The 27,840-nt window shown below is 36.5% G+C and overlaps 1 protein-coding gene across 6 annotated transcripts in view; it reads right to left on the bottom strand.

Moving 5' to 3' along the window:
• The window catches only part of KCNH7 (potassium voltage-gated channel subfamily H member 7), a 457,039-nt gene that overhangs the window by 142,234 nt on the left and 286,965 nt on the right, over window positions 1-27,840 (bottom strand). For all 6 annotated transcript variants that reach the window (XM_081242073.1, XM_081242076.1, XM_081242075.1 and 3 more), the window contains exon 3: window positions 1,777-1,932. In XM_081242073.1, the coding sequence (XP_081098199.1) occupies window positions 1,777-1,932 (156 nt within the window). The remainder of the gene's footprint in view (window positions 1-1,776; window positions 1,933-27,840) is intronic.

Here is a 27,840-nt window from a genome sequence, read left to right as displayed (position 1 = left end):
TTTCTTTTTAATGATATGTTGGAGGTAATAACCAGCACAATTAGACAAGAGAAAACTATTAGATGTATAAGAATTGGAAAGGAAAATGTAAAGTAATTTTTATTTGATATTATAGAACATTTGAAAACCTCAGAACAATGTATAAGCCACTGCAAACTAAGAAAACTCACTAAGATAGACCATAAAATTAACATACTCAGAATAAATCAGTAGCCTTAAAAATTATTAGAAGATAATAATTAAAGAGAAGATCCTATTTATAATAGCAGCAACAACAAAACATGTTGAATGTCAAGTAGCAAAGTAAACAATAAGGAAAAATTTTAAACACTCTTGAAAGACACAAAAATTAGATTTATAAATGAAAATACATATACATATTCCTGTATAGAATGACTCAACATCATAAAAATGTTACTTTTCCTCCAATTAATTTATAAAATTAATCTGAATCCAATAAAAATAGGGAATTTTTTTTTATCCAGACAAGTTGTTTCTAATGTTCATGTGGAATATGCAACAAGAGATACCTTAAACCCTGAAAATTAATATTAAAGGGAGTATGTCATATAAGAGGTTAACTGTATATTCAAACAGTGTGATTCTCAATGACACAGATCAAGAGAACAGAATAGAAAGACCAGAATATATTCATGCACATAAGAAAGTTTAGTATGTGATAAAAGTGATATCTCAAATTACTGGTGAAAGACAGACTTTCTAATAAATGATGTTAGAACAACTGGAAAGCCATTGATAAAATGACAAATTAAATTTATAACTTGTACTATAAACCAAGCTAAACTTAAAATGGATTAGAGATCCTAAAAAATAAGTCTAGAAAAAAATATGAATTTATTTACAACCTTGAAATGGAGAAAGCTTTTCTAATTATGACTCAAAAATTCAGAATCAACAAAAGAAAAGGTTGATAAATTTCACCACATTACCAAAAAATAAAGGCTTCGTGTGACAAAAATCAGGAAAAAGATAAAAGACTATTTGCTGGGGAAGCGATTTGCCACTTATTCCACAATTTAAAAGAAAAAGACAAAAAAGTTGAAAATGTATACAAGTAATGGACAATTGACAGAAAAAGAAATGTCCATATTGCTTAAATATGTGAACCTCACTCATAATAAGAGAAATGTAAACTAAACTAATTGAGGTATTGCTTCTCACTTATCATGACAAAAATCGAGAAGACTGACTCACTCTGTTAGCAAGGCTTTGGAGGAAAGATATAATACATTGCATTATATACATTGAATATACAATATTATATACAATGTATATACAATACACTGTATTGTATTATATAATACATTGGTATTAGTGTAAAATGGTTCAAACATAAGGAGAGGAGTTTGGTAGTATCTAAAAAGATTACATATTCATTTACCCTTTGACCCAGGAATACCACATATAGAACGTTACTCTGAAGATAATTTTGTCTAAGAATGTACATATACACATGAAAATACATATGCACAATTCATTCTGCCATTATTACAATAGCCAAAATTTGGAAACGACCTAAATGTCCATCAGTAGGGGACTGATTAAATAAGTTTGGTATAACCAAGTCAAATGGCTTTGAAAGCAGCTGATCATTTCTGTTAGGCACTGATGGGTAATGTCAGCTATGGCTTTTTTATATACAAAATTATTTTACTTAAAATGCAAACATATTTTGAGAACTGAATCAAAATGAAGCATGTATTAAAATTACTACAGTAGCAGGGTATCAAAAGCATTATGTTGCCTTTTACTTACGGTTTACAGTTTTGACTGGTAATATTGTATTTAGCCTCTCTGGGGAAGCAGAATTTTCTTCATCTGTCACATATTCAAAATTAATGATGAACATCATAGCCACGCCCTCTTGGTTTTTCACTGGAATTATGTGAGTATTACAAATGAAAGTAGAACCTAAGGAGATTAAAAAAAATGAGAGTAAGGTCAAAAATATGCTTTCATTTTGGAGTGTCAGTAATATTAAAATTCTAACAAAGCCCTATAGAATTTTCTATCCTCAATGACCACTGAAATTCAATTAAAATTTGATTTTTTTATTTCATATTTTATTGCACATATATTTACATAAAAATGCACAAATTTCCCAGAAAGATTTTACAGGCAAATTCAAGTAGTACATTATGGAAAAACGGAATCAAATCTTATTTGTTTTTATACTCACCATTTTAATAATAATAAAAAACTTTCTTTAACTTTCTAGAAATAACTGCCAACCTTTTCTTATATATTTTAATTCTGAATCTATATAAAATATAGCTCTATAAATAATTAAGCTAACTCATTTTTTCTCATCCTGAAATAATCTCAAATTATTTCCTTTCTCGTAATTTCTTATACATCAAATAAAAGATTACTGACTCTGTCTTAAACATGTCCTAATAATTCTTTCCTTTTTTTGTGTAAAATTCACAATGCCCAAATCACAATGATTTTGTTTGGTTTGTATTCTGTTAGAAAATAAGAACAAAACTTTTGTCTATATTATTGTGTTAATTTGATCTTTTTAACCGGGAAGATGATATTCTTTTAAAAGCACAACTATAGGGCTAATAAGATACATTATATTAGAATCTCCTGGAAATGAAATGAACAAAGGGATGACTCAGTTTACAACTAACCACTGCCATCCATCCTTGAACAGAAAACCCAAGATCCAAGATTTAGAGAAGACAGTCAAGAAGCTGACTTCTTTTAAATCAACTGACTTCTGACTGACTTCTTGGGTCTGACTTCTAAAGCTGAGTATTCCCCCAGAGCAGTTTCCTCACACATTCACCCTCTGAATATTTTCTTTAGTTGTGGTGATGGAAATCTCACATGTTAGGGATTTATTTGGGTTCAAAAAATATTGTATTTTTTAAAATGCAAAAACTTCACGAAGAGTTCAATCATTTAGGCAATAGAGAGTATTTTTATTGCTTTCTCTCTCTCTTTTTTTTTTTTTCCTAAACAATTAGCTGGGACACTTTTGCATCTTGAGGAGAAGGATGGTTCAATGTAGAGGCAGGATCAGGGTGGGAGCAAGATCTGTCTGGCGTGAAATTCCGAAGGGAGATGTGCAAAAGTGAGAGTGTCACTGGCAAAGCCCATTGGGTCCCCAGGAAAAATAAGATGGAATCTAGGTGATTAGATAAGGTCTAACCTCTTCTTTTGTGCTTAGTCTAGCTTCACTTGCTCATAGGGTGCCTCGGGCAGTGGCCTTGCACCCAGCACTTCAGACCAGAGTTCCTAGTACAAAATGGCTGCGCCCGACACCCCAACTCAGTGGGCCGCGTGCAGAGTCGCTGCGCCCCTGGTACCGCAATCTGGAGCCTAGAGGAGCCTTAGCCCCACCCCACTCACCAGAACTCCACCCCCCTTCCCCACGGTTGGAGGCCCTATAAAGCAGCCCCGCCCACAGCCTTTGTGGGCAGGGTGGGCGGGCGTGGGTGGAGGGAGAGCGTGGACTCTAGAGCAGGAGCTCACACCTCTTCTCCATGCTTTGATCAAAGAATAAACTTTCCTTTGCTTCTGAACCGCAGTCAGTCTTCTTCTATTGGCTCGAATGACATTGGGCAGGAGGACCCTCGTTGAGGGCCAACTCAGGAGGGTCGGTAATAAGGGGACCTCAAGAGGCTGGAGACGGGCATTGAGAGCTCCAACATCTACTATGGATGCTAGTATTCCGAAATGGTGTTCCATGTATGCTCTCACTATTAAAAACTAGGAGAAAACTCTTTCCTTTCTTCTCATCCCTGTGAATTGGCTCCTGCTGCCAGAGCTGAGAACAAAGGCTACTGCTAATATTGCTATAGATTGAGACACCACAGGCCGAAGGGCTTTTGAGGGTGGCCCTGGAGATCTAATTATTATTTATGAAATTGTTTCTATGGGTTAATGTGTTCCAATTTCCAAGAAACTGATTTACAAATACACTTTTAGAACATATACTCTCTGTAAGTTGGGGATGCCTATGTGCTAGTTTTGATTCAGATTTTCAAATGTGGATAAGCCTCCCCAGTTTGAAATGCAGACGACCTTATTCATAATTAATATCATTTTTTTTCTATAGATATGGCTATAGTTTTGCAGCTGTTGGAAAGTACGTTTTAAGAAAGACGTGCTGCACCTTCACAGTCTTCAGCTACATCTTCAATTCATTTAATAAAATAGTTAGCTAGAGCAGTTGTCATAGTTTCCATGGTAACAAACAGGATGACTTTAGTAAACAGAAAATAAGCAATTTAGGGCTGTTCCATTAGCACTAAAAATAGAATTGCTTCAGGCCAGGCATCACAATACAAAATGATTAAACAGAGAGTCTGAGGAGATGCTAGAAATAGCCATTATGTATTTTGCTAATGAACCAACATACATATTGATTTTACCACTTAAAATGGCATTTCCTGGGTCATTTAGAATATCATTGTGAATTCACAGATTTGTTACTGCACAGTTTCAAATCTTTCAACATTTGAGGTTTACTGCTGATTGTACAATAAAACATAAAGCACAGATTTTTGAGAGATCAATAAATAAAAGATGTAGGAATAGAGATCTAATAGGTTTGTAATAGGACAGAGTAATTTTGCTTTCAGTAATAAGGGAAAAAAATCCTGTCTTTCAATACTAATGCTTGTACATTTACTGTCCAGTGCAAAAAATCATACAATTATAGTGCTTTATAAAAAAGTTTGGCCATATGCATTGGTTCCATAAACATATTGAGTAAGTGTAATTAATCTAGGATTACTGCCCACTATCATTGTTCCCTGCATGTTTCTATTGAGTAATATATCTCCTTTAAAGTCAACTGAAGACTCACATTTACATTTTTTTCTCTTTTAGTTTTTGGATTTAATGTCTCCATCAATCTTGCATAGACTCTTGGAAAGCAGATACTGAAAGGAGATATATGGAATTTATAAGAGGAGAAGAATCAAATACATTTTACAGTGCAAAAACAGTTTAGCTTGCATAATGCTACAAACTCCAAGTGCTGTGAAGATACTACTTTTGTAAAGTAACATTACTCTAAAAAGTCATTACTGTGTGTTCCTAAATATTTTTCTTGATTGCAACAGTGGGAGCAAGAGAAATGGAAGCATAACCCAGCAAATACTAATCTAGCAATGAAGACAAAAATAGACACTTTCAATAATGTATAAATAAGAGAACTAAAAAAAAAAAATCTGGAAATAAAAAGTTCAGGCCTTGGTGAAATAAATGTTGTATTCAAATGAAATTAATAATGTTTTTTAAGAAGCAGCTTATTTACAATAACATTATCCAATGATTATAAAATTATGCATGCAATTATACTAATATTAGTTAGACTCAGGTTCATTTCCATGTTTTGTCTCCTGAGTGAAAACACTGTCAAAGTGGGAAAGGCTGCTTAGAAGGAACAGTGCTAACTTTTTTTTTTTTTTTTTTTTTTTTTTGCAGTACGCGGGCCTCTCACTGTTGTGGCCTCTGCCATTGCAGAGCACAGGCTCCGGACGCTCAGGGTCAGTGGCCATGGCTCACGGGCCCAGCCACTCTGCGGCATGTGGGATCTTCCCGGACCGGAGCACGAACCCGTGTCCCCTGCATCGGCAAGCGGACTCTCAACCACTGCGCCACCAGGGAAGCCCCAGTGCTAATTTTAATAAAATGTTTAGAATGTTAATTTTTAACTGTAGCCACAGAGCAAGCAAACTCGTGGTAATCTGAATAGTTACTCCTTTATTAACTCCTAGGGGCATTTTTAAATAAAATACCAAGACTCTTCCTTCTGAGCTGCTTGAAAGATGTTTTATTCTACTGTTTGTACTCACGGGGTATCCTTACCCTGAAATCAAAAAATGTCTACTGAGCGCCTGATATTGGGTCAGGCACTGGTCTGAGTTCTCAGATGGTAAAGAGAAGAACAACAGTGAGAAAACAAATCAAGGTCTTGAACTTGTAAAACTTATATCCTACTAGGGGAGACATAATTAATAAACACATATATCAAGTAAAAATAAGTACAATGATGAAGAAGAATGCAGAACAAGGTGGTAGATGATGACAGTGGTAAGGGAATGCTTCTCCTGAAGAATGACATGTAAGCAAAGACATTTAGGAAATGGGGAGGTGGGCTATGTAGCTCTGCCAGTGCAAAATCCTTTAGGTGGAAGCATGGCTGTGAGTTCAAGGAACAGTATGGAAGCCAGCGTGGCGGTTGTGGTGTAGGATGCCCTTGGACAGTAGGTAAAGTTAAAGGGGAAGTAGGGAGCCGCACCTTGTAGATTGTGGGGAAAGGATAAAGGGTAGGAGGTTGAAGCTGGCTTCCCATTGCCTCTGACCTGAAGCTGGCTGGGAACTGTAATTTTAGAAGTGAGACAGTTTGCGTAACAGAAAGTAACCAGAAGGCTTTATTGTCCGGGAGTGACCTAATAAGGGAAGGATCTGCCAAACATCATCCAAAGTCAATGGGGAGTTACTCTGGGGAATAAAGTTTAACGGGGTGATGAAAAATAGAAGTTAGCTGCATTTTATTCATAGTCCGAGCTTTGCACTGTTCAGTAGAACTCATATGGGTGTAAAGCTCTTAGAACAGTACCTGACATGGAGCAAAACTCAACAATGTGAGCTATTACTTTTGCCTCTTCTTGGAGGGTCTCCAGAGGGGCAAGTTAACTCTCAAGTTTATGTAATTTCCTCCAAGCTTTTACCATTCTTGGAACCACAAGCTACACTGTTTGCTTGTATTTCTGGACACCGAGTGGAGATTATTCTTCTCTGAGCTGATAGGTTTAGTGAATGCCTCAGAGTTTTAAATTCCTTTCTTTTTAGTAGATTGGGGGGGGTGCTCTTTGAAGATTAAAAAAATACCATTGGAGACCTGTCCTAGAAGAAAAACTAAACATAGCAACCTTGGGATACAAAGGCCTTATCAAAGAGGCAGCATTGTTTTTTAAATTGAAGAGCCTATTAGAAAAGCAAAAAAGGACTGTTATATCTCTTAGAAGGAGAAAGCTACCCAGTCACAAATGACTTAAGATATAGCCAAGTGGAGACACAAGAGAGAAACAAGACAAATTTGTACTTGACTTTTCAGTATGTAATGTTTCCTTTTATTTTATTTTTTCAGAACCTCTTCCATCTTCTGCTCTCTCCAAGCCTCCAAGATGAAATATTATAAACCTCTTCCTATCAATGAGATGCATCATTAGATATATTAATTTCTCATAGAACTATTGATGACATAATGGATTACCGCTTTCTGGATAATTTTTTTAAGGGGAGTAGTGAAAAACAACAGTTATCACAAGATGAGCTCTAATGTGGTTTCTATATAGAAGAAATATTTTGGTTGTGTGGATAAGACCTTTCAGATATCCCTCAGTTCACACCATATAAGTCATTGCTTGCTGATATCTTTATCACTTTTGGACAATTTATGACCTAAAGAACGGGAGAGGACCATCATGGAATCCTGGAACAAGACTCACCCGCAATGTGACTATAAGATAAGGCCTACAAGGAGGTAATTAAGGCTAAATGAGGACATAAGGCTGGGGCCCTAATCTAATAGGACTAGCATTCTTATAAGAAGAAGAAAAGATATCAGGAGTCTGCACACGCAGAAGAAAGGCCTTGTGAGGACCCAGTGAGAAGGCAGCCATCTGCAAGCCAAGAAGAGAGTTCCTACCAGAAACTAATGCTGCTAGCACCTTGACCTTAGACTTTGTGCCTCCAGAACTGTGAGAAAATAATTTTCTGTTATTTAAGCCACTCAGTCTGTGGTACTTTGTTATGGCAGCCTGAGCTGACTAAGATGCCCTGAGGTGGAGCTTGTCAGGGCAGGCAGCCAGTGTTGCTAAAACAGATTAAGCTGAGAGGAAAATGGTAAGAGATCCAGGTCAGAGAGATAACAGAGCAGGGGAGTGGGATGGGAGTGGAGGGTGGCTGAGGAATCAGTGCTTTGTGGGCATTGCAATGACTTGGGTTAACAATGTGAAGCTGTTGGATGAATTGAGAAAGGGAAGTGGTAGGCTCTGGCTGCTGGAAAGACATGGACACATGAAACATTTTTTGTTAGTTTGTCAAGTAACTTGGTTTACACAGACTAATTGTATACTAGAGCACAGAGTGTGAACTGGGAAGTGATGGACAAGGCTTGAGCTATAGGAGGTCATGTCCCGATGGCCTTCTATGTTCTTGAAATTCAGCTTTTGGTCTTGGGGATGAAGTGATTGTTTTAAGCATGAGAGTATCTTCAGAGGAAGTATTTTAGTGTACAGACTGAGGACATGGCTCTTTTAGGTCCTAGTGATGTGTTAGAGAAGTCATTTCAAAAGGTAGAGGAGCTATATGAAGAGACAGAAGGCACATTTAGAAAGACTATTAATAAATCATACAATATCATATCAACAAGAATAAATGGAATAGGTAATTCCAATGAACCCATATAGTCTGTTTGGCCTTGTGGATTGGGTCAAACTTGACTGCTTGTGGGAGGCAAGTCTTCTAATATTCGACCATTCTCTTACTTTACCAGTCACCTGCTTAAACCTAAAGGAGTCTAGTGAGAGCACAAGAGGAGGAACTATGTGAGCTAACAAAAACACTTTATACAAAAAACATTATTAACAAAAGAACTGAGCTGTGCCTCTGACAACGTGTTAGGTCTAAAGAAACAAGCTTAACATAATAGTCACCAACATACATAGATTTAACGTAACAATCACCAACATGATTAAGTTGCACAACTGTGAACGTATTTAGATAGTTTAGGTACCTGATGGAGTAACATGGGACTAGAAGTACCCTTTCCAAATTTCCAGGAGAGATTATATATATGCCTTTTATTTGCAAAATGACAAACTAGCCTAATTTACACAAGCCTGGCTGTCACGCTCATACCCTGTGCGATAGTATTAGCACTGAAATGTCAACAGCATGAATTATTTATTTTTAATTATGTCTTATTTAAAACAAGTTTAAACATTCAGAAAGTGTTGAGGCAGTGTCAATGAGTAGTACATTCCTTGGATATGTAACTCTGTGTAGTCCCTGGAATTGGACAGACATGGCTCTGCTATTATTTGCTGAGTGACCTTGGGCAGGTTACTTAATCTCTCCAAGACTTAGATTCCTCATCTGAAAAGTGAGGAAAGGAAGAGAGAGCACCCCAATTCACAGTATTGTTGGGAAGGTGAAATTAGGCAATACATTGAAAGTACTTAGCATGGAGTCTGGTATGTAGAAAGTGAGCAATAAACAAGTTTTATTGTTATTAAATGGAGTAGGAAAACCACTTTCTCACCATTGAAATGGTGGTTCAATTTCCTTCAAAGGTTTGATGATGAAATTGAGTCATTCAGCTCTTAAGGAACTTCAGAGATAAATCCATCAGATTAATCCCCTTGTCTTCAGAGGAGAAAGTACATCAAACAACAATTTGAAAAGAATGAGAGCTTAGTAGATGGAAGATTCTTTTATCTTCTAGTGTCTTAAAATGTGTCTCCTTAACTTTGTAGTGACGAGGCCCTTAGTTTGATTCCCATATTTTTCCTGTCCCTGTGGACTGTCCTATTGCCTGTAAAAAGTATACTATATACCAGGTAACTTTTGTGATAACAGAACTCTCTCTTTTGGCAAGCTCCATAGTGCGAAGAATTTGGTATATAGTAGAAATGTGTGAAGCAATCTTTATTTCTGGATTTGCTCGAGAAGTACCATGATCAGTATTTGAAGGCACATTTTAGAAAGAAAGGTAATAATAATAGCTAACGTCTATTGGGTGCCAGCCACTGTTCTAATGGTTTTATATGCCTTAATACATTTGCATCTTCACAAAAGCTCGACGATGGTACCATTATCATTCCTATTTGCAGATGAAAAGTAAGCCATGTACAGTCTCTCCTTGTCCTTGATTTTGGGGCATTTCTTCCCCTTTCCATGACTGGGTAGAATACTTGGTTCCAATTCCTTCTTTATGCCAAGACCCTGAGTTCTATGATTTTTAAATCAGCTAAGTTCTAAGAGGTTTTTATCTTTTATAAGCAATGGCCTGAGAACTAAAATTCTTCCCACTTCTTTCTCTCAGTCTTGCATGGTCCTCCTGGCTTAGGCAGAATTCCCTTCTGCTACCTGGGAGGCAGGAAGCCATCATCTATCTGTCCAGGCTTGCCCAGCCCCACATTCCATTTGAATCCATCCAGTCATACACTGCCCCATGACCACTTTCCATCTCTCCTTCTTTTTGTCAGCTCTGGGCTTTCTAAGAATAAAGGTGCTCCACTCTGCTCCCTCAGTCCCTGTATACTATCTTTACTACTACTATTAACAACTATATAATTAAATCATGGCTACTATTTTCTGAATGTCTTCTATGTGTCACATGTTTCTCATGAGAAAACTTTATTTCAAAGGAGTTTCTCAAGTAAGTAGTAGAACCAGGCTTTGAACTCAGATCTTTCCAGTTTTCACTCTTTCTCTTACATCAGTGTTTCCCAAAAAGTGAGATGTTAATTGATGCTACTGGAAAGGTCTTTCTGTTAATGATCTAGTTTGGGAAATGTTCTCCTCTAGAAGATGCTCAATGCACATCATTGTATTAGAGGTTTTGAGAAGTTTTGTAAAAACAAGTATATATTTAATTTGTTTAATGCAACACTTCCCAAATCAACTTGACTCTGAAATACTATTTTAGAGAAATTTGCAATAACATCCAGCTCCTTGGAATGCCATTGGAAAACAGTGAATTGGGTTAGCTCCCTCCCTGCTTTAAAGTCATCCTTCTGAGAGGGAGGGAAATAAATATCATAGGTCACCTAGATGCTTAAGTGACAGGGAACAAGGGGCTGAAGCAGGAGGGGAAAGAGAATGGCAAAGGCCAGTGTTGCCTATGCAATACATTTTTCTTGGTGTTGGTCCTGATCTAAGCTCTCAGAAATCCAACTAAAATAGCATTGGCATATTTGATCACATATTTTGCAGCAATGGTTTTCCCATAAGCTAGAAGGTTACCACTAAATGAAATATGATAGAGCACTTCACAGACTAGGTCCAGTTCATACTATTTGACAGAGATCAGGTTTTAAAGCACAGAAGCCCTCATTCAATATCCATTACTATTCTGCATCAGATATTGCATGAGAAAACTCTGACATCTGCAAGGAAATATTTTCACTCTGTTTTCTCAGGAAGTCTTTCCTCTTCATTTTCAAAATGTGAACATATGTGAACTTACAATTATTTGCTGACTCTCACTCCTTTCCACTGACACTTCCTCTATTAATATTAATGTTCAGGTGTTAGGTTCTCATCATACTTGTAAATTTGATTTTTGAAAAAAGCAAGTTTAATTGTCTTTCTAGACTTGATAAACCACTAAGAAATTATTTGGGAATTGAAAGAAGGAAGAAAAACTCTTACACCTTGTCTGACTCATAAATTAGACTGTCTCTGTAGATGTACTATTATGATTACCCACTTCTTAGCCCTGGTTCCCATTTAATTTTTGAGATTTTTGGATTGAATTAGTGTATTGGGACATATAAGTGTTAGAACAAGCTGAGGCTGATTTACAGGCAAACCAAGTCTACGTTTGTAATCAGGAACTTTTGGTGCATGTTTATGACAATTTTTTAATGCTTTGTGGTTTTTACAACAAGTAAATGTTTGTTATTTGGTTCAAAATGTTTTTCATGACATACTCATGTTACCAAGCCTCTGATATACCTCAAGCGAGTCCATCCCACCAAACTGCCATTTACCCAGTAAAACTGCACTAACACTGAACTAACTGGACTGACTCAACATAAGAGCAAATCTGCACATCACCCTGGTATGTACACACTATGGTCAAGGTCAAACACAAGTAGAATCCTGAGGCCAGGCACCACCACGCGGAAGTCGTTGCTGACGAAGGCTGTGTACGGCCATATGCCTGGTGTGCTGTGTGCATGGTGTATTCTAGGTTGTTGGTTTGTTCTCACTGTGTTTGCACAGAAATTGATGGGGTTAAAATTAGGCTCTGTAGGCCTGTCTGGGACAAAAGTGTTAGAAGCAGAAAAAGGTGAAATTGAAGATATTTCTCTAGGTAACTTAACCCTCCTCTCTTTTCACAAAATTTCCTATCCTGTTTGACCATTATAACTTGGGATTTTCATTTTTATTTTTTAAATGCCTAGGCTATTTTTACAAAATAGCAGAAGGAGCAGAAAGGATGTCCTTTTCCTGGAAGCTAGTGAAAGTAGGGCTTTTTCTCTCATTGGCAGCATTAGTGGGGAACTCCTGGGCTTTGACACCAGGCTTTGGGGCATGTGGCTACTACAGACGTTCTCTATTCCCGAAGGCTGCCAGAGGCATGGACCTGCAGCAGACGCCTTATGGAGGGATTGTTTTGCAGTGGTTCATCTTGCCCTGCATACATTTTGCCAGAAAGAGTGGCACAGCTACACAGAGAGATGTTCTATTTAAAATTCACCCAGACCACACTTCTTGTTGCTTTTGTGTTTTACCCATACCAGGATTCACGACCAAGCCTAGTGCCTTTTCAAGGTAGCAGAGTAGTGACTGCCATGGTCCAGCTACACACTGAGAACATAGAGAAAGGTGTGGGGTGGGATGATCTGATTGATGCACACAGCAACATGTTAATCTGAGGGGCAAGATGTACTTTCTGTATCCATGAGAGAATGTATAGTGTAATGGTTAAGCATAAAGCCTCTGCACCAGATTGTCAGGGGCTAATTCCTGGATCTGCCACTTGGCAGTGTTTGATATTAGAATAAGTTACTTAAATGCTCTGAGACTCAGTTTTTTCCTATCTGTAATATCAGGATGATGATGTTACCCATTTCATGGAGTTATTGTGAGGATGAAATGAGCCAACATCTGCAAAAGTTTAAACCTTGCCTTGTATATTGAAAGAAGTGTCTCTTATCATAAAGAGATGATCAAAGCATAATTTTGAGTTCTGTAGCCAATAAGATGGACCAATCATATCTTTAAGTTGGGGAGAGGGGACAAAATGTGCTTGTAATATACCCATTTCCCTTGTGAGCATCTAACTGCCTATGCACACTCCGTATTTCCAGTCCTATTGGCCTCTAACTTTATAATTCCCTCCCCAGACCTTGCCTCTGATGTGCCCTTAGCCCTAACCTTCTCCTGTCTTATCTTTTATGAAAATTTACCAGTACATATATTTAACCAAAGGTCTTCCCTAAGCACTTGCTGACAGAGATACCTGGAGCTTAATTTTCAGATAAATCTCAGCTCTGGTATTTGAAATTTTTTGCAGATAAAGCCTCTGCTCTTTGGTTTTACCCATGACTAGAAATATGTTGGATATGTGCACCGGGAGGAGGCTGAGGTCTGTGAAGCCAACCACATGCTCCTGCCTTGTACCTCCAATGGGTTTTATTATTTTTTTTAATTAATGAAAATATGTAATATTAATAGTTATTATTTACTGGTGCAGATGGCTGATATTTTCCCCTAGATTCCTCACTTTATGGAAGAGTTAGAAAAGAACATTTCTAAAACCAGAGGACAAAAGGGGTTAATGTTACTTTAAAATTACATTCTCTCTATATATAAATATATATTAAAATACCAAGGTTTTTCTCTGGATGCAAAGATGTTCATTCTTTTAAAAATGTCTAAAAAAAAGGAAAAAAATGTCCCCTTTCCTCCCCTCATGTCAACTTCTGTGCTCCAGAAAATCTTCAATTCCATAAGTCTGATCGTAAAAACTTCAAGTATTAAAGTAATTTGTACATGTAGAGAGAAAAATGACTTTTTCAAAATATACAGGAGCAGCTGCCAAATTGATGTTTTATATATTGTGGTTCTGTTTCTTGAAAGAATTTTTTGCATTATTTTTATATCTAACAAAGGAAAAAATGAAAAAGAGGGTAAGAAACGATTCCAGTGGGATGATTTTAACATGCAAAATGCCCCTGGGGTTTCTTCTTTGCTTGCTTTCTTCCACCTTACCCTGCCCACCCACCTCTGCCAACACACACACACACACACACACACACACTTTGTGTAAAACTTGAAAATAGAAAGCAAAAACCCTCAACTTGTAAATCATGTGACTAAAGTTATTACTTATAAATATGAACATTGGATCACTGTATAGACTGTTAAATTTGATTTCTTACTACCTACTGTTAAATAAACTGTGTGAGACAGGAAAAAAAAAAAAGCCGGGGTTAATTCCATCAGCTGAAGGTTAAGCCTTTAGCTTCTCTAAATAGGAACCTCCTAATGTCAATGACTCTTTCTTTTTGCCTGATGACTTTGAAGCTGATCAGTGATTCTGTATGTCAACATGTTACCTCTCTTAGTTACTCTAAACCCACTTGATAGGAACTTCCTGGTGATAAGGTCCTATATCAGAGAAGTTTCTCTAAAGATGGAAATTTCAGGCACTATTGTGAGCCAATGGTAGAGATGTTTTGATGGCAATGGAGACTTTTATCACCCCTCAAATGGTAAAGAAGAACTGAAAAAAATATTAGATAGAACACACTGGTGAGATTTCAGTAGACATTATAAAACCACTAGCAAGGTTGATCTATGATGTATTACATTTGAGAAGAAAGAGATTCAGACTTTTAAGATGAAAAGACTTTATTTTTTAGATACTTTTCCTTTACTGTCATTGTAAATTTCTAGAGACAAAGAAAACAGACAATATTATTACAATTAATGTTAACAAGAACAGGAAAGGAATCAACATTGAGTCATCTAGTAACATCACTGGAAAGCACATTAAGAAGGCCCTATTCCAAAATTTTGATTGACAGGAAGAGATTGGATTGATGCCATTAATGTTCTTTAAAATGCTGCTTCTTCTAAGAACTGCACCTGAGAAGCAATTATGTATTTCAAAGTGTCTTCGTGTGGACTTTATGGAAAGCTTCCCAGAGAGGTGACAACAAGTTGCATCTTAATTAAGAATGCGTTAAGTATTTCCAAGCTCATCTCAGAAGCCGTGGTGATAGGGAATGCTTGGCAAAATATATGGACAGTGAATGGTATTTGAGAGCCCAGTTGGAGGGAGAAAAATTGCACAATGGCATATGCTGCTCCTAAGCCACATCCTCTCTAGCAAGGCATTGAGATTGGGGTGTAAGCATTGTTGGTGTTTCTGGATTTCTTCAGTTTCCCTTCCAGGCTCACTCTGCATCCTTCTTTTCCTGCTCAGAATGAAGAGAAGATGCTGAAAAGACTCCGTTATCCTCTGAATTCCAGTTGGGTTTTAGCCAGTGGGGATTTCCGGTAGGAAATCGAAGGAAGGGAGGAAAGTGATGGAGTATTTATTCCCTACTGTCTAGTCCTACTGGGTTGCAGAGGGTTGGATGCATCCATCACTAAATTTCAGTTTCTGGCAGAAACCCTCATATAGCCCTGTCTCAGGGTTCCAGTGATTATCACTCCCTCTGCTTGCCTCTTCGAATGGCTCTCCACAGTTATTCAGCCTGGAACACTGCACCATTCCTTATTGCACTTTTATATATTATTCTTTTATTAACTCTCTTCAAATTACTCGATTTGAGCATTCAAAACATATTTGAATATTGATTCATACAAGATAAAAATACTACAAAATAAGGGAAATAAGTGGAAACTTGGTAAGCAGACATTCCATATTTAAGGAATAAAGATGTAGCAAAATACTGGGACAATGAGAATAAAGCATATATGTTAAACAAGACAAAGAGAACCAAAAAAAATAAACCAGATAATAGTAATAAGGCAGCACATTTGTCCCCATATAGATTGGCAGAAATCATAACCATGACAAAATGTGGGTGTCAAGTATTTGGATATGATAAATTACTTTTTGAGATAAAATTCCTTTAGAATTTCAAGGAGGGTGAAATAGATTTAGCTCTGAGCAGTGGTCAGAGGAGTGGTAATTATTAAGTGGTAATAGTATGATAAATTTCAACATTTTAATAAAAGTGAGGGGAACCGAAAATATCCATTGGAAGGAGGGTGCCTAATGATAGAAAATAAAACAAAGAAACAGCCAAACTGAGAGAATATTTAAAACATTTTTACAAAACTACTCATTAATATCCCAGGGGAAACCTTTACATCATTTAAAAGTGCCACAATGTATTTCGAAGCTAACTTGACCACAAGTCCTGCATGATTAAGTGATAAAACTACACACTTCAAGGAAGAAAAAAAATTAAGACTTTTTTCTGAAGTGAAGAAATTGTGAAAAAGAACCAGGGAACCTAGTAAGAGTCAAATGTTAAGTGTAAAAATTAAGCAAAAAATAATTTGAGGGATACTTGCAAATAATTTCTAAGCGATTAATTAAGTTAACTAAGTTACTGGATGATTAAAAAAACAAAGGCAATGAACTGGGGAGCAAATTTGATCCCTGAAGTTCTACTCACTGTAGAAAAGGAAACTCAGCTAAGAATTCTATTAGACATGGAGTAGTTCTAGAATCACATTATATAAGTAGAATGCATTAAATGTGTTGTACAAAAACAATATAAATAAATCACCTCCCATTCTCAATATTTAAAGTACTCAAGGTGTGGTGCTGGCGCCCAAAGTGTGTAACTTATTATTTTGATGATGAATGTGCTGGTCAGTGTGATTCCCATGATAAGCATTTTAAGAGGGATGAACAAATTAGAGCTCTTCCATACCAGGCAAGGTGTTGGCAATGGTAATAAATTGTAGAATACTGTAACCCTGTTGAGAATAATGTGTTGGTGGAACGGTAACATTTTTCTGTAAGGCAAAATCTGGTCTATTTGATCTATTGCAGATTTTTGAGTTTAAATAAAAACCAAGCAGAACAAAAATGAAAAGATAAATAAAACGAAGGAAAAGGAGAGAAACTGTTAGCTGGCTACTCTGAACCTAGCATTGTGGTAAGAATTTTAACACACTCATTAAATACTGACAGTGCCCCAGAGGTGGGAATTACTGCCTCCATCTTATAGAGGAAAACAGACTGAAAGTGTTCCATAACTACATCACTAAACTGGCTGAGGTCGAGTCACCATGAAGAAGGAGAATCCAGACCCTTGCCCAGGTTTGGCTGGTTCTAAGTACCCTGTTTATTTAAGTAATTCATTTAGACTTAAAAAAAAATTTAACAGATATTTACCAGAGATTTTAGAAGATTTTAAAAATTGAATGACAGCCTCATTTGGACAGTGTTTTGCAAAGATAAGGAGCTGATTCAAAAATAAGAAAGAAAAAAGGAGAGAAATAATCAGGCATTTCTATGCCTAGGACTTGTTAACAGTGTTTGGTAGGTAGAATTCTAAGATGGTCCCCGAGATTTTCTGTCTCTGGCATACACATCCTGCATAATTCTAGCCACAGTGAATATGATGGGCTTAACTCTCACAATTCATTTACATCGTATGGCACAGTTGACTTTAAGAAAGGGAGATTATCCAGGGGAACCTAACGTAATCATTTGGGACATTTGAAGGCAGAAATTTTTCTCTGGCTGGTCACAGGAGGGGAAGACTTTGCTGGTCTGGAAGAAAGCAAACACCCTATTTTGAACAGCTGAGATCAGGAGCCCCTAGAAGCTGAATGTGGCACCAAACTGAGAGTTAACAGGAAAGAAGGGACACAGACCTACAACCACAGAAAATGAATTCTGCCATCTACCAGTACACCTGAAGAAGACCTGAACTCAGGTGAGAACCACAGCCCGGGATGATAGCTTGATTTCAACCTGGTAAGATCCTGAGCAGAGAACCCAGCCACACCGTGCCCAGACTTCTGACCTCCAGAACCATGAGCTAATATATGGGCATTGTTTTTAGCTGCTAATTTGTAGTATTTTATCAGGCATCTGTAAGAAACTACTACATAGCAAAAATTACTTATGGAACTTGTCTTATCTGACATTTTTACAAAAGTTCAGTAAAATCACAGGGAGCTTGTGCATGTAGTATAATTTTGACCTATGGGGAATACACTGAATAGAGATTTAGTTATGTTGACTGTGTGGAATGGCAGAAAATGTTTCAGTGTGGGTTTGAAGGCAAGGCATTTTAGGAAGAATTAATCCAGATGATATTTGCAAGATGATGGATTGGCCTCAACCAACAATTATGATTCATTAGAAAGCTACAGTGAGCATTTTCATTGCTGCCCATAGACATAGGCTCAGCATGCTCCTGTTGAGTAGACCAACAACATTTCTGAGCATGCTTAGGAAAGATATTGGAAACTCACTAGAAACCAAAGGTCTGTAAAAATTATAGGGTTAATCCATTTCCAGGATAATATAAAGAGTTGCCCTTCTTAACTAGACATCAGGAAGTGCATAAGTGATAGACAAGTTCCCCAGATATGCAACTAAAATGAGCAACAGGCCAAACTTTCTTAGGAAGTATACATCTTACAGATATACCCCTTATCTGGAAAATTAAAGATTAAGGGACTATTCTCAAGGTTTATAAAAATAGATAAACAGAAGGATTGCATATTAGGTGTATTGGAAAGAATCTGTGAGTCCAGTTAGTGGGGAAATGCTGTTGCTTTTCTTTCCAGATGTTTCCTTTCATGTCCAGAAAGCTAGATTAGCATAACACTCCCGACCCCTCTCCATCCCTTTGGTCACTTTGCCCTTGGGAAGGTAGTGTGATTTATCTGGTTGGCAGAATTGGGACAGTATGTTGGGAATGTTTGACTCAGCTCTTCTTTTTACCTCTTAAGAATAAGCCTGACAAAGGGAGCACATCTTCTTCTCTCATGTCTCTAACTGGGTAGATAAGGCTGTTGTATTCTGGGGTTTCATAATAGGAAGTCTAAACCTCCCAAAAATATAACCAGCAAATGCCATTCGAGACATTTTTTGAGTAGTAAAGGTGAAGTTTTGTTCCAGGAATTGCACACTTTTATCATATTTTTCCAGTAGTTTAATGTTTGGTGTGTGGTAGGGAAGGAGGTGCTATTTATTGGGTCTCCTCAAAGGTCTTAATTAGAACAAGACAGTTCCTCCTAATGTTACAAAAAGGAATTCTTAAAATTGAAACTAAAACAAAGCATAGTTTTATTCATAATTATTAGTATATTTAAGAAATTTGTTACTTCAAGATGTACAGGATGAAATTACAAAGGACATCAAGAAGGGTTTAATGAATCTAATTATTATATATTTAAAAGGATTGATCCCCTTATTTCTGAGATGACATAACTGGGTTATTATATCATTTTGTATAGTATCCTTGGTATGTTTTAATTCATTTGCTCATTATTCATGCAATAATCTAAACGCTTGTGGCATTTTTTTTTAAATAAATTATTTTATTTTTTAAAAAAATTTTTTAAATTAATTAATTTATTTTTGCTGTGTTGGTTCTTCGTTTCTGTGCGAGGGCTTTCTCCAGTTGTGGCAAGTGGGGGCCACTCTTCATCGCGGTGCGCGGGCCTCTCACTATCGCGACCTCTCCTGTTGCGGAGCACAGGCTCCAGACGCGCAGGCTCAGTAGCTGTGGCTCACGGGCCTAGTTGCTCCGCGGCATGTGGGATCTTCCCAGACCAGGACTCAAACCCGTGTCCCCTGCATCAGCAGGCAGACTCTCAACCACTGCGCCACCAGGGAAGCCCCCTTGTGGCATTTTTAACATTTGAAAAAATTTTCAGCATTGGAAAGATTTCTTATGTCAACATATAAAGACTAAAAATCACCTTTAAGCCTCAACATGGAAGATTGGCAATCCTTGTTCTCCTGAGTATTTTTCTTTATTCACTACCTCTTTACAACTTGGGTTTTTAATTACTAAATTCTTGGTACAGAATGTGAATTTTACGTTTCATAATTATTCTAGGAGTTGTTATGAGTATGAGCACTATGGAACCAATGGAAAAGTATGACAAAGAGTAATTAACCTTTTAAATACAAATCTTCCTAACAAGACAAAAGAAGTGACAAAAGAAGGTCTAAAATGAAGACACTGACTAACTGGCCATGTTAGATACCTCATTCTCGTAGTTCCCTGGACCCAGCAGTGAGAAAGATACATGTTGCCTTCATCTAAAAAAACACAATTAAGAATTGTAGCTTTTCTCTTCTCTTTGCAGGAGTCTAGGGAGTCAAGGGCAATGTAAAGACAATCCTAAGGGGCTCCAATTACCTTTTAATCTGAATCTCCTCAGCACTTTTAAAAGGATTTTGTACTTTATTATTCCAGAGTACACTGATAGTCTATTTCACAGGATTCTCTTGTGTTATTCCTGTATAAGTTAACTTCCCAATTTGAGTATAAAATGAAATTATGCCACTCTTGGCTTGTTTATATTTATTAAAACCACATAACCCTTCTGCACAAAGGTTTTGATTCAAGGTTAATGAATAAATAAACTTCCAATAGTAGGTTCTACCAGAAACTGCATGGTTATAACTCATAGTAGGGTTGGATCTGAAGTAACTATGTTAGTTGCATTTGCTTACACACCCCAGGTGTACTTCTTTCTAAGATTTAGGGAATATTGGCTTATCAGTGACATAGGGATCCTAACTTCAAGAAACAAGTCACTTCATCCTTGGCATAGCTAAAGAGATATTTCAAAATCATTATGACAAAAAACAGTAAAAGTAAGATGTAGTTTACTCCATACCCTTTTGTGTCATTTTGGAAGGATACAACTAGAATGAACTTATGCGTGAACACTGAGGGAAATGAGTGAGGATTACAGAGAGAGGTATAAAATATAACCACGCTTGTGTTCTTATCAGAATTCAGCACATGAATATTTCTATGACAAGTGTCTCTAGCTAGTCATATTCTTCTTAAACTTTACATATTTGGCTACTTTACTGAGAAGAAATGAGCTATGGAATTCTTGGTCGTGACATACCTCACTGGGAGTGTATTAGTTTCCTATTGCTGCTACAACAAAATATTACAAGCTTAGTAAGTTAAAATAATATGAATTAATTATTTTACAGTTCTGGAGGTCAGAAATCCAAAATGGGTTGGCAGGGCTGCATTCTGGAGGCTCTAGGGATGAATACGTTTCTTTGTTTTTACAGCTTCTAGAGGTCACCTGCATTCCTTGGTTCATAACCCCTTCCTCCATTTTCAAGCAATTAATGTCACATCTTCTAATAGTCTTCATACTCTCTTCCTTCCCTCTGCTTCTGGGGTCACATCATCTTCACTGACTCTGACATTCCTGCCCCAGTTTTATAAAGACCCTTGTGATTACGTTGGGCCCACATGGAAAATCCAGAAGAATCTACCCATCTCAAGATCCTTAACCTAATCATATCTGCAGAGTCCCTTTTGCAGTGTAAAGTAATATATTCACAGTTTCTGGGGTTTAGGGCATAGATCTCTTTCCAAGGCCATCATTCAGTGTACCATAGGGGATATATTTTATTTATGCATGTACTTGTCTACAACACTTCTAGAAAAAGAAGACTTAATATGAATCTAAGAAGCCAAAAGCGTCTGGTAAAACATTTCATACATGCGTCCACATGACTCCATGTAAAAGATTTATTATGTGAAAGTTGCCCAAACATCTAGCAGTCAGTGGGGAATCCAGAATTGTCAAATGAGAGGAACTTGGTTAGAAGGTGAGGACTAGGAAACTTATTTCAGAGCTGTGTTTTCATAGCAAGCTTGATGTTTCTACAGGGATCTTACATGTGTTTGGAGGAAGATTGAGATCAGGGCCTAATGAAACTATTGGAGTCAAATTCTTCCCTTCCTCTCCTCCATCAAGCCAAACCTCTTGGCTCTATCACTGTTAGTGTTTGAATATCCTGCTTAAAGGAGCAGAGAAGAAGAGATAAGACAGGCAGGTTGGTCCCGTTGTGTGAAACTTACTTGGGGTTAATACCAATTAAATAACTCACTCTCTGACATTTTTATATTAATCTTTATGTCAGTTCAATGTTAGCATGCTAATACCGCAGTTTCATTCAATTTGTCAATATCTATGGTTGATATTCTTTACCCAAATTCTGTCTTCAGAATTTGGAACTTACTAAGTATGTTTTGAACTTACTTAGTCTTTGATTAGAATTTTACATGACATAATGAAATAAAGGTTCTCTTCATGACATGCTGAACATAATACAGGCACCCAAAGTCCTTAACTAAACTTGATTATTTAAGGAGCCTGATAATATTATGGGGATTTTAGGTTCTTGGTTTTTCTAGTTTTTGTGGTCCTATATATTGATTTTATCTGCATGTAGATAAGCAGACTCATGGTTTCTATAAGGGTTTAGAGTTAATAAAGCATGTGCCATATGATCATAAAATATTCTGATCTATTTGAGTAAAACGTTCCATATATTTTAAGATACTATTTTTTCTGGTTTTCTTGTTTATAGAATCCTATATTTGAGATACTTTTTAAAATAAGAATGTTCATTGCAGTGTTTTTTATACTAGCTCAAATTGTTAAAAAGAAATTTAAATAGAACTCTGGGTATATTTTACATATGTTTTTTTTTTTTTTCTTTCTACATATGTTTTTATAAATTAGAATACAGTGTGGTTATAAGGAGGAATGAGGCACATTTCTATGTATTGTTGTAAAACTATATCCCTATGATATAGCAAAGAGTTAAAAAAATTAGCTTGAAAATGAAGCATTTATGATTCCATAAATCTTTGCTAAAAATGTATAGATGTAATTATGCATGCTTAGAATAGAAATCTGGAAGGAAACACACTTATACATCAAACTGTTACTAATTAAAACTAACATATTGAATACTTATTTTATTCCAGACTGTTATAAATGTTCTGCATGTATCATTTTTTGTAGTTCCACAGAAAGCCTATGAATTATTATTATTTTGATTTTGTAGATGAAACTGAATCACAGAGAGATGAAATAACTTGACAAAGACACTTGATTATCTAACACTATCTTTGGGATGTGAATATTCAAATGACTCTTACCTCTACTTTTTTTACAGTCTATGCTGGAATTCTCAATAATGAGTGTGTATTACTTTTATAATTATAAAAAAGAAGAAAGGTATTTTTCATTTGGGGAAAAAAAAGATCCCCACAAAAGAGGAAATCAGTGGGAAACACCTGGTTGCAATTTACCAGCTATGATACATTATTTAAAATGCAAGAAAACTGATACCTGAAAACCTGTCTTACTGAGTCTTCAAAATCCATTATTTTTAAAATAAATTCAGTTTAGATCCCCAAATCCCCATGCAAATAACTGAATAAAAATTCAGTATGTTTTATCTTCGCATGTTAGCTCCATCTTTTCCTAAAAATTTTTACAGAAAGCTTCAAAACGTGAAATAATGTCTTCATTTTAAAGTTATAGAATTTTAAAAACACATAGCATCAATACAATGAAATCATTAAATGATTTTTAAAATCATGTTGGTTTTAGTTAAATTGTATTAATGGATTTTTAGAATGAAACAAAGGACAATCGCGTCTGGAAAATCATGCAGTAGATAGTGTTCTGGTAGCTATTGCTATGTAGCAAACCACCCCAACAAATAAATAATTTATAATTATTTTGCATCGTTCTGTAGGTTAAGTTCTGAGCTGAATTGTTCAAGCTTAGCTTCCTTCATGTTTCAGTTAGATTTCGGTTGTTGTTGCAGTCATCTGAAGGCTGGACCGGACTGGCTATCCAAGATGTTGCACTTTACATGGCTGGCAGTTGAAGCTGGCTGATGGTTGGGAGCTTAAGTAGAGCTACTGACTGGAATGCTTACGTGGACCTTCAAGTGGCTTGGGCTTCTCAGAGAATGGTGCCTTGGTTTCTAGAGGAAGCATCCCAAGAATGAGTGTTGAGCTGTGAGCTTTAAGAGAGACAGAAAGGGGAAGCTGCCAGGCCAATGAAAGGTTAAGCCTGGAACTAGGATAGCATTATTTCTTTCATGTTCTATTGGTCAAAGAGGACACAGGGTCCACTATATTTAAAGGAGTAGAGAAATAGGCTCTCTCTTTTGATAGGACAGTGGCAAGAGATGAGAGATAGGGGAGATATTGGTGCAGCTGTCTTTGGAAAATGCAACCTGCTGCAGTCACTTAAAAAGCAACCTTTGCCTAATCTTTGCAAAACATATCTGATATAAAAAAGTTATTATGTCATTGACAAGGAAAGGTTAAATTCCTGGATATATGAGCTTGGTTACCACAGGCTATCTCTTCCTAACTGATAGTGATTATTATAAATAAAGCTGACTATGCCTCTTTACATTTCTGACTGTCTATTTTTCTGTCTCAGTTTTTTTTTTTTTTTCTTTTGATCACTGGTGATTGGGAAATGGAGTATGCAGAGTGGGGAAAAAAGGTTGGCAATAAAGAGTGAATCCAAAGAGGGGATAGTTCTGGTCAAACCATGAGAAGTCTGTGGATAATTGCTGTTGACCTACAAAGTTAATGATCAAAAGAGGGAAGATCATTCTTTCTATATAACTGTGACAATATCACACATCTTTGTACCTCATAATTTATAAAGACCTTTCATGTGTATTTCTTGTTTCGAGCCTGCATCAAACTCATTTTATGGATCAGTAACCTGAGTGATAAGTAAGTTAAGTGATGCCCTTAAAGTCACATAGCTACTAATGGAGAGTGAAACAGGTCTTCTGTCTTCAGGACTCTTTCCTTTGTATCACAGTACCTTTATAGACTTTTACTGCCAAAACTGTTTGAAAAGCAGGTAAGAAACAAGAATGAGAAGTGGGTAAGAGTGAAGACAGACATGATTTTAAGCAAATAACTTGATTTTTTTTAACCTAGAAAAGAAAAATGCCTTCCATGTATAAATGTTGGGAAGATTAAGTATGAAAGTGTAATAAAGTCAAAAGGTGTGTTTGATAGATGTCATCTCATACTCCTTTTACAGCAATTAACATTAGCATTACATTAAAGAGACAATTTGATACAGTAGATAAAGCATGGAGTCAGACAGATTTAGTCTTTATTTTTCAATGTAATCAGTAGAAATTTCTACATTTTTTTAAGGCAGAATGCCACTTCGTGAGAATAATTTTCTGACATTAAAATTACCTGGGAAACTATTGTTGAACTTTGTCCATGTATATTAGTCACATTTGGAAGACTACACTGTGGGTAAAGCAAGTTTCCAAATCTCAGTAGCCTACTCAAAAAATGCCTTAGTTTTTGCTCCTACTAATATAGACTGATGTAGCTGTGGGCTGTCATTGGCTCTGTTCCTAGATCCTTCTTTATTCCAGGATCCAAGATAAAGGGGCTGTCACTATTTGGGGCACATTGTTCTCATGGCAGAGGAAAATTCAATGACTGAACCACACAATGCCTTTTAAAACTTTTGTTCAAATGTGACATATATCACTTACATTCATATCTCATTAACCTAAAACATATGGTTCAACTCAACATCAATGTGACAAGCATACTTAATTCTTTTACAGGAAGATGATTAAATAATTAGAAATAATAAAACAGTCTATTTTAATCCAAGATAGGAATCATGTGACTTCTAAACTTAAAGTTCCTGGAGGCAGAAAAAACGTTTGAAATATTTTTAAGTACTTGTTTCTCAGTGCCTAGCACACAACTTCATAAACTGTAGGTGCTCATTAAATATTAATAGGTGAATGCATGATATAGGCAAAGGTTAACAAGTAGCAAATCCTTACACTGTGACCCTTTATCTCTCCATGCTCCAAATTGAAGAAGCAATGATTAAAATTTAAATTTCTGTTGTTAGCCTAGATGCATATTCAAATATACTCAGAAATGAATAAAACACCCTTTATATAACTGCAATCATAATGAAGGAGAGCAAGCTATTACATGCAATTAGATGAAGTTAGTTAGTTCATTCATTCAGCAAACAGGTTATTAGACCTTTCTATGTGCCAGGCACTGACACAAAGATGTATTTAAAGATGAGTAAGGACTTCCCTGGTGGCGCATTGGTTAAGAATCCGCCTGCCAATGCAGGAGACACAGGTTTGAGCCCTGGTCTGGGAAGATCCCACAAGCCGCGGAGCAATTAAGCCCATGTACAACAACTACTGAGCTTGCACCCTACAGCCCACACGCCGCAACTACTGAGCCCACACATCACAACTACTGAGCCCACACGCTGCAACTACTGAAGCCCGCATGCTCTAGGGCCCGCGTGCCAAAACTACTGAGCCCGCGCTCCTAGAGCCCGTGCTCAGCAACAAGAGAAGCCACTGCAATGAAAAGCCTGCCCACGGCAATGAAGAGTAGCCCGGCTTGCTGCAGCTAGAGAAAGCGTGCACGCAGCAACAAAGACCAAATGGAGCCACCCCCCAAAAAAAATTTTAATTAAAAAAAAAAGTGAGTAAGACTCAGGTACAGCCCTTGCCCTTTATGAGTTGTAGTGACACCTTAGCAGGTTCATAGTAAGTTTGATGGTGAAAAGTTTTGCAGATTAATTTGTTGTTTTGATTTAAAATTCCCAAACTAGAGCGGGGGAAGTATGTCTGTTTGGGGATACATAATTATTTTAATAAGTCCATTTTCTTTGAATAATAGTCCACCTAATCTAAAGAATATGGTAATTTATTTCAAATATGGTTAAAAATAGGAGGAAACATTGCATAGAGAGATGTCTCGAAGATGCCTCAAATCATGAGCAAAATTATCTTTATATTATGGGAAGCAACTATTTAAAAGTGTATGCATTGTGCAAAGTATTAGATTTCAACCTTCAAACTCTGCATCATCTTGTGAAAAGAATTTTAAATTATTTTGATGAGACACATATATGTGCAGAAAAAATAACAGAGTGCTTTAATTGACACTTTCTTCTGCAAAGACACCATATTCAAGAATTTTGCACTTCCTTTTTTTTTTTCTTAACATAACAAGACATATCTCAGCTACATACTCAAGAGATATCTAGAGACTAATTAGGGTGTAGAGTGAACACTGGTGGAAACAAAAGGAATATTTCCAAACATAACTTAAGCATTAAGAGCCAGAGAATTTAAGGAACTAGATTCCAGAGTAATAGACAATTTCTAAAGAACTCAGTTACAAAACCACAATTAAAAAGTTCTATATTAAAGAATCCTAACGAATCATTTGAAGGAAAATCAATGTGAAGAGTCAGCTGTGAATTGAATATGTTGATAAATAAAATTACATCTTCCAAGATCTCTTCCTAAGTAACAACCTGTTACAGAAAACAGGTGGGGTTTTTGATATTCAAATAGCTTCATAAGTTATTAAAAATTACAAAAGACATATTAATTCCCTAGCAAAACAGTTTTACATTAAAAAGCACTCTGAAAATTGGCTTATTGCCTTAACTGTGGGATCGGTTTCTGTGGTTAATTAACATGACATTTGATTCTTTTTTTTTTGTCATCAAAAAATGTATTGCTAGAGCTCTATAAATTAAACCCAGCTTCAGTTTTGCAGAAGCTCTAGAAACATCAAACTTACAAAATGTGTGACAACACGCGTGTCTGGAAAAACTCTACATTATCATTCTAGCTGACTGGAACAAAACACTCTGTTTTTTCAGACTCAAAAGCAGGGGCACCAGGACCAACGATCACCAGCTGCCCAGATACCAAAAAATTATGCTTCTGAGATCTCTAGATGTTGATTCCAGACGAAGAGCAAACGAGCTCCCTTACGTGTGCCACTCTCAACAGAAGCCTTTTTTGACATTTGATTTTTTTCTGATAAAAAATAAGACACACAATGCTTTTTAAGATTATTATAATTTGAGGTTGTTTACTTAGGTTCATATAGACGTCATTTTAGGGACATTTATAAGAAGTGTCTTTAAAATAAATTTTCTCCCCTCATATACTACAGAATAATTTTGGAAATAAATATAAAGAAG

The sequence above is a fragment of the Mesoplodon bidens genome (genome assembly GCF_964165515.1).
Source record: "Mesoplodon bidens genome assembly, chromosome: 8".
Lineage (NCBI taxonomy): Eukaryota > Metazoa > Chordata > Mammalia > Artiodactyla > Ziphiidae > Mesoplodon > Mesoplodon bidens.
This window is presented reverse-complemented; position numbering and strand designations above follow the sequence as displayed.